The 13,390-nt window shown below is 50.4% G+C and overlaps 1 protein-coding gene across 2 annotated transcripts; it reads right to left on the bottom strand.

The window, feature by feature from the left end:
• Positions 1-1,598: 1,598 nt before the first annotated feature.
• On the bottom strand, positions 1,599-11,164 carry Gdpd2 (glycerophosphodiester phosphodiesterase domain containing 2). Of its 2 annotated transcripts, none has more exons than XM_021153638.1 (16): positions 10,816-11,164; positions 8,313-8,426; positions 7,994-8,097; positions 7,604-7,697; positions 7,361-7,420; positions 7,020-7,118; positions 6,748-6,841; positions 6,440-6,588; positions 6,234-6,316; positions 5,972-6,122; positions 4,017-4,238; positions 3,652-3,800; positions 2,888-3,035; positions 2,667-2,749; positions 2,358-2,383; positions 1,599-2,270 (listed from the first exon to the last, which is right to left on the bottom strand). In XM_021153638.1, the coding sequence occupies exons 2-16, from the start codon at positions 8,415-8,417 to the stop codon at positions 2,218-2,220; spliced, it is 1,620 nt and encodes a 539-aa protein (XP_021009297.1). In that variant the 5' UTR covers positions 8,418-8,426; positions 10,816-11,164; the 3' UTR covers positions 1,599-2,217. The 2 variants fall into 2 exon arrangements, with proteins under 2 accessions (XP_021009297.1, XP_029329241.1); XM_029473381.1 differs by having other exon boundaries at positions 10,944-11,164.
• Positions 11,165-13,390: the final 2,226 nt, after the last annotated feature.

Genomic DNA, 13,390 nt, shown 5'->3' with positions numbered 1-13,390 from the left:
GAGGGGGAGGGGAGGAGAGTCGAAGGGGAGGGAGAGGGATGAGAGGAGAGGAAGAGGGAGGAGGGGGAGGTGAAGGGGAGGGGAGGGAAGGAGGGGAAGGGAAGGGATGAGAAGGGGAGGGGAGGGGGAGGTAAGAGGACAGGAGGGATGAGGGGAGGAAGAGGGAGGATAAGGGGAGGGGAAGGGGAGGGATAAGAGGGGGAGGGGAGGGAAGGGGGAGGGATGAGAAGGGGAGGGGAAGGTGAAGGGGAGGGGGAGAGAGGAGAGGGGAGGTGAAGGGAAGGGAAGGAGGGGAGGAAGGGAAGGGAAGGGAAGGAAAAAGGAAAGGAAAGGAAAGGAAAGGAAAGGAAAGGAAAGGAAAGGAAAGGAAAGGAAGAAGCTGCAGGGCAGGGAGCCTGGGCAACTGACAAGGGCAGAAAACAAGTGTACGAGATGGGAAGCAAGTAGATACCCAAGTGTATGCCAAGCATATGGCAGGTACAGCTCGCCCTACCTGACAGTCTGCCAGCTCAGAGAGCTGAGGTCCGTAGTCGGCTAGACTGAGGAGCGGGATCAGGAAGAGGGAAGGTAATAAGGGAATGCAGTTTGAAACACAGTTTAAGTGCCTCTCAGTTTAAGGCAACATGGATCTTCAAACAGCAGCCACAGCGTTGGCTTGTGGCGTCCCTCCAGCCCTGCCATGCCTGCCTAGGTCAGGTGTGTCGGCGTGGAGTGAGGGGGATGGCGATGAAAGAAAGAGGTGTGTGTGTGTGTGTGTGTGTGTGTGTGTGTGTGTGTGGTGCGCGCGCCTCCGCTGCAAATTCAAACTCGCCTCCATCCACAGGAGACCTTAAAGTGTTCAGAGGCATACTGGGAACTGTAGTTCCCATGGCTGCCAGTAACCAAAGGGTGGGGGGCCAGAGAGGTAGGATCTTGTTCTGAGATGCTAGGACTGCTCCGAGTTCTATTCTGGCTGGCCGGAGAGAAGGAATGGAGGAGCTTTCCCTGTCCTGACTAAAATCTTAATTTGACTGGCATTTGAGTCTAGGCAGGAACCAGGATGAACGGCAGTGTAATGGAGGATTGCAGGGTCAGCCACGGAACCCCTACTTGTTCAGTTTTTGTCTTCTCACTCCCTTTTTACCTGCCTCACTCACAATCGCCCTGGCCATCTCAGCTTTTATCTTTACAAGCAGTAACATATTGAGGAATTTGCTCAAGGAGAAGCCTAGCTAGAATCAGACCCTACGCCCATCCCAGGAAAAAAAAAAAAAGAGTAGAAATCAGATCTAGCTCTCAGAGTCTTAAGTCAAGGACACAAGTTCCCGAACCCACAAGGAAAAGTGGTGGCACCATATCCAGGGATCCAAACCACTCAGGGCTAGTGACCACAAGGTGGAGCTACAACGCAACCCCTGCTCGAGGCTTCTGGGCCACCCGGAATGCGGCAGTTGCCACTCCTCTCCAGCCTACCTAGGAGAAAGGGGGGTGGTGTTAGTCCTTCCATTTCCCGCCCGCCCGAAAATCTCCTCATGATGACCTCTCAATGTCATTTTACATCCAGTTCCAGATGGAAAAAAGCATCCTTCCAACTCCAGCACAGAAATGATTAGACTGTGACCAAATGACAAATTAAAAATTCATTGAATAACAGATTAACAGGCAAGATACAGGAACCATTCATTGCTCACAACAAAAACCTACCATAGACACAATATTATATTGCTAAATGAGCTTTTTCACTCCCAGCCTGTAGGCAGAAAAGAAGATGAAGTGTGAGGGTGAGAAGAGAAGGCATGGAGTGTGGACTGTCTTCAGCATCTTAAGAGTTCTTCCGGAAAGGCCATTGTGGCCAAATTTCCTTCAGTCATCATTCTGAGCTATCCCACCCCGACACACCCTGCTTCTTCTATCCAAGTACATGTGCACACAAGCCTAATGCATTATCTTGGCAATCTCTCTCACTTCCTTGCTTTAATTTCATTTTGGGAGTAACTTCTTGTCAGTCACTGTCTTTCCGACTAATTCATGTCAAACACCAAAGGCAGTAAATTCCATGGCAGCTTGAGACATGCCCATCATCTGGACAGAGGGCCCTCTGAGTTCAAAATCTTCTGTTAGCAATGTTCCCTCCTCCAAATATTTGATTCTAGGACATTCCACTTCAGCTCCTGTCCTTCCCTTTGACCAGTGCACACAGGCCTTAGACAGCAGCTGGTGGGGGCCTGGGCCTGACATTCACTCTGAGGTGAAATTGTTGATCTTGGTCAGTAGCACTGCTGTTTCTAAGCCTAGAGAAGTAAGAGACGGGTCATACAGGGAGTGAAGCCAGGGGAAATTAGGAGAAAATGAGAACAGAAGGGCAAGGGCATTCTTACCTGTTCTGTTTCTCTTAGCACATCCTCTAGAGAGAGAGGGGGGGAAGAGAGAGAGAGAGAGAGAGAGAGAGAGAGAGAGATTGAGACTTTCTGTTTTTCTGTTGCGAGTTCCACCAACTTGTTACAAGACTCTCCAACCCAGGGTTCCCCCAAACTGCTTTCGCCAGGGTCAAGACATTTTATGGAGATAAGGAAAACTCATTTGCAATGACAAAATCTTAATCCCGGGCAGTGCACTCGAGTCAGACTCAACCCTTTTTACTTGGGGCCCGGGGAAAGTGCCCAGGAGACCAAGGCAAAAGCACTCACCCTCGGAGAAGGAAGATACTCAAAAGCAGCAGAATGGAGGCACAGTCGGTGATGACCCAAATCATTAAGTATTTTTGAGGGGGCTGTGGAAATGGAAAAGGCCCATCAGTGGCCAGAACTCCAAGAGTAGCATATGGGGTAAATAAATATGGAGGGGTGCAGGTTTAAGAGGAAATAAGAGATTGGACATGAGGGGGCAGGGACAGTTCTAGAGTCCTTACAAGAAGCCAGACGGGGTTCTGCATCTGCTGCAGCAGCTGGCAGGCATTGGTGGTGACAGAATCCACCCCTGCACACCAAAGCAGGGAGAAGAGCCAGGGCTTGTTCACTACAAACAGGTTCACTGAGACATTATCCTGGTGCAGGGCCCTGTGGAAGTGGTGGGGGGCGGGGATGGAGGAACATACAGAATTTGCCCAGCTCACGTCTGAGACTCTGCCCTGGACCCATTCTCTTTTATGCAGATCTCTGCAATGTAGAATAATACTAAAGCTATTCTCATGGCCTACAGAGTGCTAACAAGCTTGATCCCTGTCTATCTTCCCAGCTTCCCCTTCCTTGTTGCTTGCTTGTTATTCTGCCTTTGCCTCTTCTGTTTTAGCCATCATTAGCTCCTTGGAATCAATCGTCTGGTGCTTAGCTCAGTTGGCAGTGCTTTCTAATGTGGCTCCTTACACTAAACCCCAATCATGACTGTACCATGTTTTCATAGTATCACTACCCAGCATAAATGTAGTTTAGGTAATTTATTGTCTATAACTTTTGCTAGTTCCTAAATTCCATGAAAGTCAGGACCTTTCCCATCTTCTTCACATTTGTTTCTTTAAGCTCACAATAAATGCTGCATGAGTTACAGCAGTCATTCAGCAGGTATGCATTGTGGGGATGAATGGATGAATGAATGAATAGCTTTTGCACCACCTGTATTGGTTCTTTTCTGACAGTCAACCTTGGGGGTCCTTTTATTCCTTTCCTTGACACTCACTTGATATCCAATGCTGGCAGGTCTTGATAGGGGAGGTTGAGAAACTGGGGCCTCTCAGTCCAATTGCCTCCCTGATGTCCATATATCTGGCGCATTCTGGGGGCGCGTTGCTGCACATTAGCACGATCTTCATCTGGGAGCCAAAGAACCTGTGGTTCAGGGACAATGAGCAAAATTTAATGCTAAGGAAGCCCTAGGGATTCCAGGGACAGGTGCAGAGAGATTTGGACAGAGAATGGGGTGTGTAAGTGGGGATAGGAAGGTGAGGGCTGGAGGCAGCCTTGACATCATCATGGTCTAAAGAAGGTAGACTGGGAAGAGGGGCAAAAAGTGAGGAGGGCCTTGGGAGCCCTGGATAACATCACCATAGCTTGGGACACGTTTGCACTCAACACAGCCTCCAGTGTCTGATTCACAAAAGTATCATAGTATGTGTGGTTTCTTGGGGGTCGGCGCAAGTCAAACATGATTGAAAGGTTGAGAGCTGCTGCTTCCTTCAGTAGTTCTTCTAATGCTGGTATGGTCTGATTCTCAGCCTCCTTCCGATCAGAGCCTGACAGCTTTTTGGCCCCCCAGAAAGGTTGCCTCTATAAGAGAGGGAAATTATTTCAACATCACAAGAGGCCTCAAGGTTTTCTCCCAATCCTTGCCATCTGTTTGTTTGTTTTCTACAGTCCTGTCTGGCCTGGAATTTGCTCTGCAGCTATGTAAAGCAGGCTGGCTTGGAACCCACAGTGAGCTGCCTGCCTCTAACCTCCTAAGTGCAGGGATTAAAAATGTGAGCAACCACACCCAACTAGCTGCTCTCAGTCTTACCAGGTGTTTCCAGATTCTGCCTACCTCTGAGCCAGGGTCTTTCTTTCTCTAAACCTGTGCTTTCTTCCATCAAATCATACTCTATGACCTCAGCATCGTAGTCCTCCAGGTTCATAACTTCATCTACATGGTCTTTTCAGTTTCCTAGAGACCTCTGTGATCTGGACCCTTTGCTTCTTCCCTGGTCCTCCAGCGCCTTTCTCATTGTACCTGCATCCCCATATAGTCTGGCCTCAGCTTGAAGCATTCTCCCCTACGCTCTCAAGAGACTGCGTTCCCTTTTCTGCACCCTCTGAACTCTGACTCAGTGTCACACCTGTCTGGCTCCTCCACCGCTAGACCAGGGGGATGCACGCTGTCTCAGGCAGTCCACAGCGTGGGGAGGACTCCTGTTGTAGTTCCTGCTTGTGTCCACTGTGGCTTGTCAAACCTTTCACTTGCTCTTGATTGGGTTTTTCTCTCATCCCTCCTGCTGGCTGTTCTCAAGCCTCTGCCATTCTGTCCACCTGCCCTTATTATCAACTAATGAGCCCAAGCTGACATAGATAGAGCTGGATAACAGAGGGCATGTGCAGGGTCCTAGGCACTTTATGTGTATGAACTGACAATCTGCCTAAAAGGCCTAGAAGGGAAATCCTATGATTATTATCCCCGCTGTACAAATGAGGAAACTGAGGCACAGACTGGCTAGGAACCATTAGCCAGCGTCACCATAGCCAGCAAATGCGACAGCCAAAGTTCAAATAGAGACATTCTTGGTTTTCAATCCCTCTGATATGTCATTAGATATAGACTTAATTTTATAAAAGGAAAAGCAAAGAACAACTCTGTATTGTGCTTTTATCTTTTCAAAAAAATAAGTATTTCCATACACATATATAGACAGATTGGATTATGGGAGATTCCAGTTCATGAATTATTTTTCTGAAAAACTTTTTTTTACAGTGAACAAATGCTACTTTTACAATCAGGAAAAGAGGCACCATAAAACCGAAGTCCCCCTTTTCACTGCCTAGAGGATTAAAACCAACACCTCAATGTACAACATTCAAATTTCTCAGTTTAAGGTCAAGCCTCTGTCTCCTCCCACTCCTATGCATTGCATCTTTCCGTTAAATTGAGTTACTTTTTGTTCTCTAGAAACCTACTTATGTTTCTGGCCGTTACTAGCCCAAACTAGAACTCTATGGGCCAAGCAAGGGTTTGGGGGTGTATGTAACTGGCCATGGCTCTGGGTTCCATCCCAACAGCTCAGAACTAGTTCCACATTCTTGCTTTGCGAAACACTGGACCTCACTCCTGTCTGCCCAGGAGAAGTATTTTTATTGCTCTATTTTCGTTTCCAATTGTCTTGCTTAGGCTCTCCTTACAATCTGGGAGTGACACTAGGGCAGAGACTGTTCTTAACTGACCAGCACAGGGTGCAGCGAGTGCATACTGCTGAAATGGACTCTGCCCTGAGTGTCAAGGAGGTTAGTGGCCTCATCTTGGCTGGTGTCCTCACCTCTAGGAACCAGGTTCCGGCATTGAGTCTCTGCAGTTCAGCCCAGGAGAAGTCACTGCTGTGGGCTGAGATTCGCTCTGGAAACACAGAGGCTACATTGGTAGTCCTGCTCAGTCGCTCATCATGCATGAGAAAGGGGACACCGTCAGAGCTGTGGGCACAAGAAGTGTCAGGGGACAAAGCTCTGGATCTGACATCTTTTCCCGAGTGTCCTCACTGTGTCCCTCAGCCCACCAACCCCCTAGGTCCCACCCTCCATCACCTGACCATCACATCTGTCTCAAACACAGACGCTCCACATTCAGCTGTCTTCCTCAGGGACATCAGGGTATTCTCAGGGGCCAGCTGTGAAAGGGAGGTGGGGAGAAGGTAGCAGGAAAGGGTGGCTCTGGGAACCCTCAGACCTGGTCCTGAAGCCTAGAGGAGCAGATTCATTTTCATTTGTCTAGATTTCTGTCCATCACTTACCATGGGGGCCCCTCGGTGTCCCACCAGCCCAGGCTTGGGGGGTAAATCTCGGAGTTTCATGATGCAGGGGGAAGAGATAAACAGCAGTGGCATCAGGTAGATGACCAGAGTGACTCCAAAAAATAGCAACAGCAGCAGAACCTTGGGGCCTGTAGAAAGTGGAGGACAAGCTTCGGGGAAAGGCAACAGGTGAGGTGGAGCTCTACTAGCAGAGGGCAGAGCTCAGGTACAGGAAACTGGGGGTGGGGTGGGGTGGGTGGCAGAGACACTGGTGTCCAGTGAGAGTGAATGTGGGCTGATGTTGGCACCTCTTGGGTGGATGCGGTTGAAGGTATCAGCCACAGGCCAGGCCAACAAGGTGATTCCAGCAACTGCTCCAATGTGAAGGAATGGGGCTGTGGCCTGTGGAAAAGAGCTGGTGAGGAAGGCTCTTCTTCCTATTGTTCTGTGTTGTGCCTCCCCCTTCTCTGCAATCCACAGAGATCTGCAGTCTCATAGGACCAGAAGGCAATGTCATATTCCAGAATAGGCCATGGGCCAAGGCTCCCACATAGATAGTGGAGGTCAGCTACTCACTCACCTGCAGTGACAGTCGTAAACTATGCCACTCCTGCCGCCATTGGATATCCAGGCCCACCAGTCCTGCGGTCACTAGAAGTATAATGAGGAGCAGCAGCACCTGGGGCCAGGGACGCATGAATGGGCCTTCCTTGTTAGCCTAGGCTCATGGTGACTGGGGCTACCACTTCATTCTGTGGACACAGGATTCTTCCCCTTCCTGAACGCATGCACTATCCTTTCACTCAATAAACATGTACTGGATTTCAGGTCCTGATCTTGACCCCAGGGATAGAAAAGCAAATGACCATCAGGGTGCTGGACCCAGCATCCCCTCTCCCCATCACTGCCAATTCACTGCACCTTGTGGAGACTGTGAAGATGCAGAGGCTGTCCACAGAGCTGCAGGAGCAGGCCCAGGAGCTGGGAACAGACAGAAGGGGCACTTAGAAGGCAAGTCCTCCTAGTGGGGATTTGCAGGCTGCCATCTTCTTCCCACCCAAGAATTAGCTCTTTCCCTTAGTGGCTAGGATGAGAACAAGACAGTAGACCTGAGCAGGAATGAAGGGCTTATGTGAGAGTTAGGCCGGATGTCCCTGGACCAACCAATAGCAAGGATGCATATGTGACCATGAGAGAGACGACCAGCAAGACTATCAGGGACCAGTCCATCCAGTGTCCCCAATGGCGGAACAGGAATCTGTAGGAGGGCAAAGGAAGATGTTCAAGGCGAGGAGGTGACTTGGGTAGGGGGAGTTGGGAGTTGAAGTGGCTAGATCCAGGAAACCCATGAGATGGGAGTGAAGGGGAAATGTTTCTTAGAGTCACGGTATCTAGGGATTGGTGAGTTTTCCTGGAGGAATTTTCTAAGGATGTTGAAAGTGCTGGGATACAGGGGCCATGGAGAGCTGGGGATGACTTATAGTGGGGGCTGAGCCCAGGGTAGGATGTAGGTTGGTCGGTATGCGGAGGAAGGGGGGGTGGTACATGACACACTCATTGAAGTTGTGCAGATCATTGAGAAGGATGAACCCGATGTACAGCCATCCCAGGGACAGGAGGAAGGTGAGGAAGAGCAGGCCAAACCAGATACAGTCGCACTGCAAAGGAGCAGGAGAGAAGCTCTCAGCTGATCCTCATTTCATGCTGAGAGGCCCCTAGAATGGCAGCTCAGCTTCCTGCCCTGCACTGAGCTGTTCTTCCAGTATTTGAAGGAGATTTTCTTCCTGGGGGAGAGAAAATCCTTTCCTCCCAGCTGCCTATGAATCCAAGCAGCCTTCTGATTTGTCACCGCCACCCCCCATCCCTTCTCCACCTTGCTGGTTTGCATCTTCTGTTTAGGATATTTCCTCCAGTGGCAGCTGTACAGGCAGTGGAGGCAGCGGGCCCAGACGGAGCAGCAGCCGGGGGAATCTGCCATGGTGAGGGCCTGGGGGAAAAGGACATTTGACCATCAGGGACCCAGATAGAGGACAGATCCCAGTCTCCCTTCCCATGTATCCGAGGAGCCTGGGGTAGGTAGGTAGAAGCCTTCGATGCTACTCAGCAGGAAGGTTGGCTGTCACAGAGCAGACCCGGAGCTCTGGAGTTCATGAGGTGACAGATTCTAAACCCAGAAAAGAGGAACCGTTTCTGGAGTTGCCCTTATTTTTGATATCTGGGAGGTCAGTGGCCCAGGCTTTTTGTAGGCGTCATGTGTGTACCCACTTTCTCCAGGTCCTTCCTATTTAATGACATCCAAAGCTGGCTTTGGAGTGCTTGCCCAGAGTAATTGCCTCAGGGTGGGGCAAACTCAGTTCGGCAAGTTAAGGCAGATCTGCCTGAGCTTGAGGCAGCCCCGTGCTGTCTTGCACCCCAGGAAGCAGGAGTCAACCTGAAGCCGAGGTTCTCATTCTGACCCCAGGCTGAGAGAGACACAGCCAGTTGACTAGTTGCTATGGATACAGGATTGAACAAACCACAAAGCCCCTGACTAAAAGATTCTCTGTGTCCACTTCTCAGGGGTTGGGGGGCACTGTAAAATAGAAGACTTGAGGGGAGCAGGCTGCCTGGATCCCTGACTTCTTCTAAAGGAACCTCAGTCCTGTCTGCACAGTCCAGAAAATCCAAGTCCCCCTGCCCCCACAACCTAGCCTTATCATTTCCTTCCCAGACATCATATACAGTCACCCCCCACCCCAAATAGAAACCCAACTCCCACCTTCCCCGTCCCAGAGGCCCCACCCTCTGAGCTATCCTTAATGAAAGTACATTAAGCACACAGGGCAAAGGTGCATGTGTGTGCGTCTGCTTGTGCATGTCTGTAGCGGGGGAGGTGGTGGTGGCGGCAGCAGGGGAATTGTTCTGGAGCAGGGTATTCCTGTGCCTTGTGGTTCTCAGTACGGCTGAGACTAAGCAGATCTACAAACCAGACTGGGCTTGTGAGTGTGATTCTACTTGAGAGGGTGTGCAGTTTGCAGCAGGTGAGAAGTCTACTACTGAACTACCAATGTAAGCAATAAGCAGGGTGTGACTGTGGGTCATGTATCAGCATATGAACATGTGTGTGCACTAGTGGACTTGTGGCTCCCAGTAAAATAGGTTTCAAAATGACTATGTAAAGGAGCCTCTGAATAATCTCTCTCTTTCTCTCCCTCTTTCTCTCCTCTCTGCTCTCTCTCCCTCTTTCTCTCCTCTCTGCTCTCTCTCTCTGCTCTCTCTCTCTCCCTCTCTGCTCTTTCTCCCTCTTTCTCTCCTCTCTGCTCTCTCTCCTCTCTCTCTCCTCTCTGCTCTCTCTCCCTCTTTCTCTCCTCTCTGCTCTCTCTCCTCTCTCTCTCCTCTCTGCTCTCTCTCCCTCTTTCTCTCCTCTCTNCTGCTCTCTCTCCCTCTTTCTCTCCTCTCTGCTCTCTCTCCTCTCTCTCTCCTCTCTGCTCTCTCTCCCTCTTTCTCTCCTCTCTGCTCTCTCTCTCCTCTCTGCTCTCTCTCTCTCTCCTCTCTCTCTCCCTCTCTGCCCTCTCTCCCTCTTTCTATCCTCTCTGCTCTCTCTCTCTCCTCTCTCTCCCTCTTTCTCTCCTCTCTGCTCTCTCTCCTCTCTCTCTCCCTCTCTGCTCTCTCTCCCTCTTTCTCTCCTCTCTGCTCTCTCTCTCCTCTTTCTCCCTCTTTCTCTCCTCTCTGCTCTCTCTCCCTCTTTCTCTCCTCTCTGCTCTCTCTCTCTGCTCTCTCTCTCTCCTCTCTCTCTCCCTCTCTGCTCTCTCTCCCATTTTCTCTCCTCTCTGCTCTCTATCCTCTCTCTCTCCCTCTCTGCTCTCTCTCCCTCTTTCTCTCCTCTCTGCGCTCTCTCTTTCTCTCTCTCATCTAACTGTCCTGTACAAAGGAACAGTGCCGCTTTTTCACTCTGTGTGAGGGCTCTTGCAAGAACACAAGGTGTGTCTGCTCTTGAAGATGCCCCCTTACTAAATTCTCCTTGGGAAAGGAGAGTCCCGTCTAGGTGGTGGAGGGGTGGGAGCTGGGTCCCTTCCCAGTATACTGACTAGTCAACCCAAAGAGAGGCCCCTGCTTCTCCCCATCCCGGAACTCGGCTACAGTATCCTGCCCTGAGCACCAATCCACATCCCTTGCTTCCTCTAGGGTCATTTCCCGCACCCCAGATTTCCAGAGTCCTACCTCCCTCAAGAGTTGCCTGGAAGATGGAATCAGGATCTGGCCAGTCTGAAAGACCCGGAGCAGGGAATCTGACAGGGGTGCTGCCTAGCCCCCTGGGCTCCATCCCTACCGGCTTGAGCCGCTCTTTGCTTCCCGGCTCCCCAGCGGTAGCCCCCAGCCTTCCCGAGCCCTCACACCTTTTACACAGTGAGCAAGCAAGCCCGCAGCTCTGCCTCCCAGCTCCTCTCCGAGTTGTCTGCCTCCTCCCTCTTGCAGTCCCTGGCTCAGTCTCACTGGTCAAACAGGTGTCACTGTTGCCACCTACAGGAAGAAGTGTGGGTCCTCTTGGAAGGCCGGGAGAGGCGCTATGGCTCGAGCACAGTCATGGTGGGAAGATGGGCGAGTGAGCTAGCTGGAGAGGAGGTCGGCTTCTTTACTCTCTGGAGCTGGCAGTCAGGGGGCTTGGTGTGAGGAATTCCTTTGTGCAGCCTTCCCCATCCCTCTGTCCCTCCTCCTGTTCCCCTCCCAGTTACTGCCTGAGGGCTTTGTCCTGGCTCTAGGAGGCCAGGACTGAGGGCATAGGAGGGAGGGAAGCTGGGGGAGGTGACCACACAATTTTGCAACTTGGCAGCGAGGAGAAGGGGCCCTGCCAGTCCCCTGGAAACTCTTGAGAGGATAAGGAAGTCTAACCTCAAGCTTCCTAGGAGTACAACTTCCAATCATTAGCTTCCCTTTCCTCTTGGGCTATTTATACTTCTGCAAGTTCCATCGATGTGATGCTATTGAAGTGACTTTATGAACTCTAGGCAGTAAGATGCCCCATTTCTGGACCAGGGGTCCCTGTGGATGTATTCAATAGCCCTCACCGCACCACCCATCAGGTGCTCATTCAGGATATCAGGCTCACTGGCTTGTATAGTGTACTAGGGTACCAGGCTTTTGGAAGATGAACGTGTACAAAAGAAGCAGGTGGCCTAGCAAGCTGTGGTCAGCTTAGTATAAAAAGTACAGGATTGCATGGGAGGTGTGTTGATGGACAGCTCTTGGATGGGGCTGATGAAGTGACTTGGGGTCTGTGTGTGAGCACTATGGGGGGGGGTTGGTGGGAAAGGATGACTCCTTACAGATAAGCTGGCTTCCCCTCCCCCTCCACACACTCAATTTTATCCAGTGAGGGAGACTGGCTCTCTTCTGCCAGGAGCTGGTTCCCTCCCTCTCAGCTTTCCCATTGTATCCAGAGGCTCTATTTGGCAATGACAGAGATTCTCTAACTCTCTCAGAATTAAAATGCAAAGAGAAGCAAGGCTGCTTGCTGGCAGGGAGCCAGGGAGGGCCAGCGGGTCACCTAGTCCTCCACTGGGAGTCATTCTTGGCAGGTTGTTTTTCAATTTCCTTTGCTTGGGTTGTGGTGGATTCTAGAGTCTTGTTTTCTTATACATGGGGATGGTTTGAGAGTCTTTTAGGGGGTGGTGGGGTGGGGACAGCTTTCGATATGCATGGATGAGCCTCAAGGCTTGCAAACTCCCAAAAGGTTTCAAATATAGCCTGTATGAGGCACTGCACGGCTGGCCCCCTTCTGGCTTCTAACTGGAGACAAGAAATCTGGTGTACGGTAAGGAATAATCCTTGTCCCCCGCCCTTCCTTTTTAAGGGAGAAAGCAAGGAGGCAGTAGTTTTGTCCTGTAAATGGAAAAGCATTAGTAGGATTGCAGGGCATTAGAAAGAGCTCTATGGTAAATGTCACTGGCTTCTGTTCCCAGCTCTAATACTCACTGACATTGTAACTCTATATAACCACCTCTTTGTACCACGGTACTATCTCTATGTTAGATAGTTAATGTTCCCCAAGGGCTTGTGTGTTCACAGCTTGTTCCCTGGCCTGGGGTACAATTTGGGAGGTTGGGGGAAACTTTAGAGAGAGGTAGGTTCTTGTGGAGTGTCTGTCTTTTGTATACTGGAGGAAATGCTCTCGAAGGCTGGTGATGGGACCCAGATCCTCCCGCTATTTTCTCCCATCCTGCTCCATCGTACTTCTGTCATGATCTAATATGGGCTTCTAAGCATGGCCCAGGGCCTCCAAAACCGTGAGCTAAATTAAACACATTCTCCCAGTGAACTCCATCTCTCAGGTATTTGCTACTGTATGGTAAAGCAGACACTTGATTTTCTTATATGCAAAGTACAGGCTAAGGACCTTGAACATTTTTAAAAAACATTTGCTTACTATGTTGTACTGGCTAGTTTTGTGTCAACTTGACACAGCTGGAGTTATCACAGAGAAAGGAGCTTCCGTTGAGGAAATACCTCCACGAGATCCAACTGTAAGGCATTTTCTCAATTAGTGATCAAGGGGGAAAGGCCCCTTGTGGGTGGGACCATCTCTGGCCTGGTAGTCTTGGTTCTATAAGAGAGCAGGCTGAGCAAGCCAGGGGAAGCAAGCCAGTAAAGAACATCCCTCCATGGCCTCTGCATCAGCTCCTGCTTCCTGACCTGCTTAATTTCCAGTCCTGACTTCCTTGGTGATGAACTGCAGTATGGAAGTGTAAGCCAAATAAACCCTTTCCTCCCCAGCTTGCTTCTTGGTCATCATGTTTGTGCAGGAATAGAAACTCTGACTAAAACATATGTATACAGTGTTCTAACTACATATATGCCTGTAAGCCAGAAGTGGGCATCAGATCCCATTAGATGATTGTGAGCCACCATGTGGTTGCTGGGAATTGAACTCAGGACCCCTGGAAGAGTACCCACTGCTCTTAACCGCGGAGCCAT

The sequence above is a fragment of the Mus caroli genome, chromosome X, assembly GCF_900094665.2.
Source record: "Mus caroli chromosome X, CAROLI_EIJ_v1.1, whole genome shotgun sequence".
Lineage (NCBI taxonomy): Eukaryota > Metazoa > Chordata > Mammalia > Rodentia > Muridae > Mus > Mus caroli.
This window is presented reverse-complemented; position numbering and strand designations above follow the sequence as displayed.

Excerpts from the sequence above, each read along its gene's own strand:
- Gdpd2 (XM_021153638.1), bottom strand. The coding sequence starts at position 8,417 with ATGGCAGATTCCCCCGGCTGCTGCTCCGTCTGGGCCCGCTGCCTCCAC. Across the intron at positions 6,842-7,019 it reads GTTTACGACTGTCACTGCAG|GCCACAGCCCCATTCCTTCA; the intron begins GTGAGTGAGTAG and ends TCTTTTCCACAG. Across the intron at positions 3,036-3,651 it reads CTGCCAGCATTGGATATCAA|GGCCCTGCACCAGGATAATG; the intron begins GTGAGTGTCAAG and ends CCACTTCCACAG.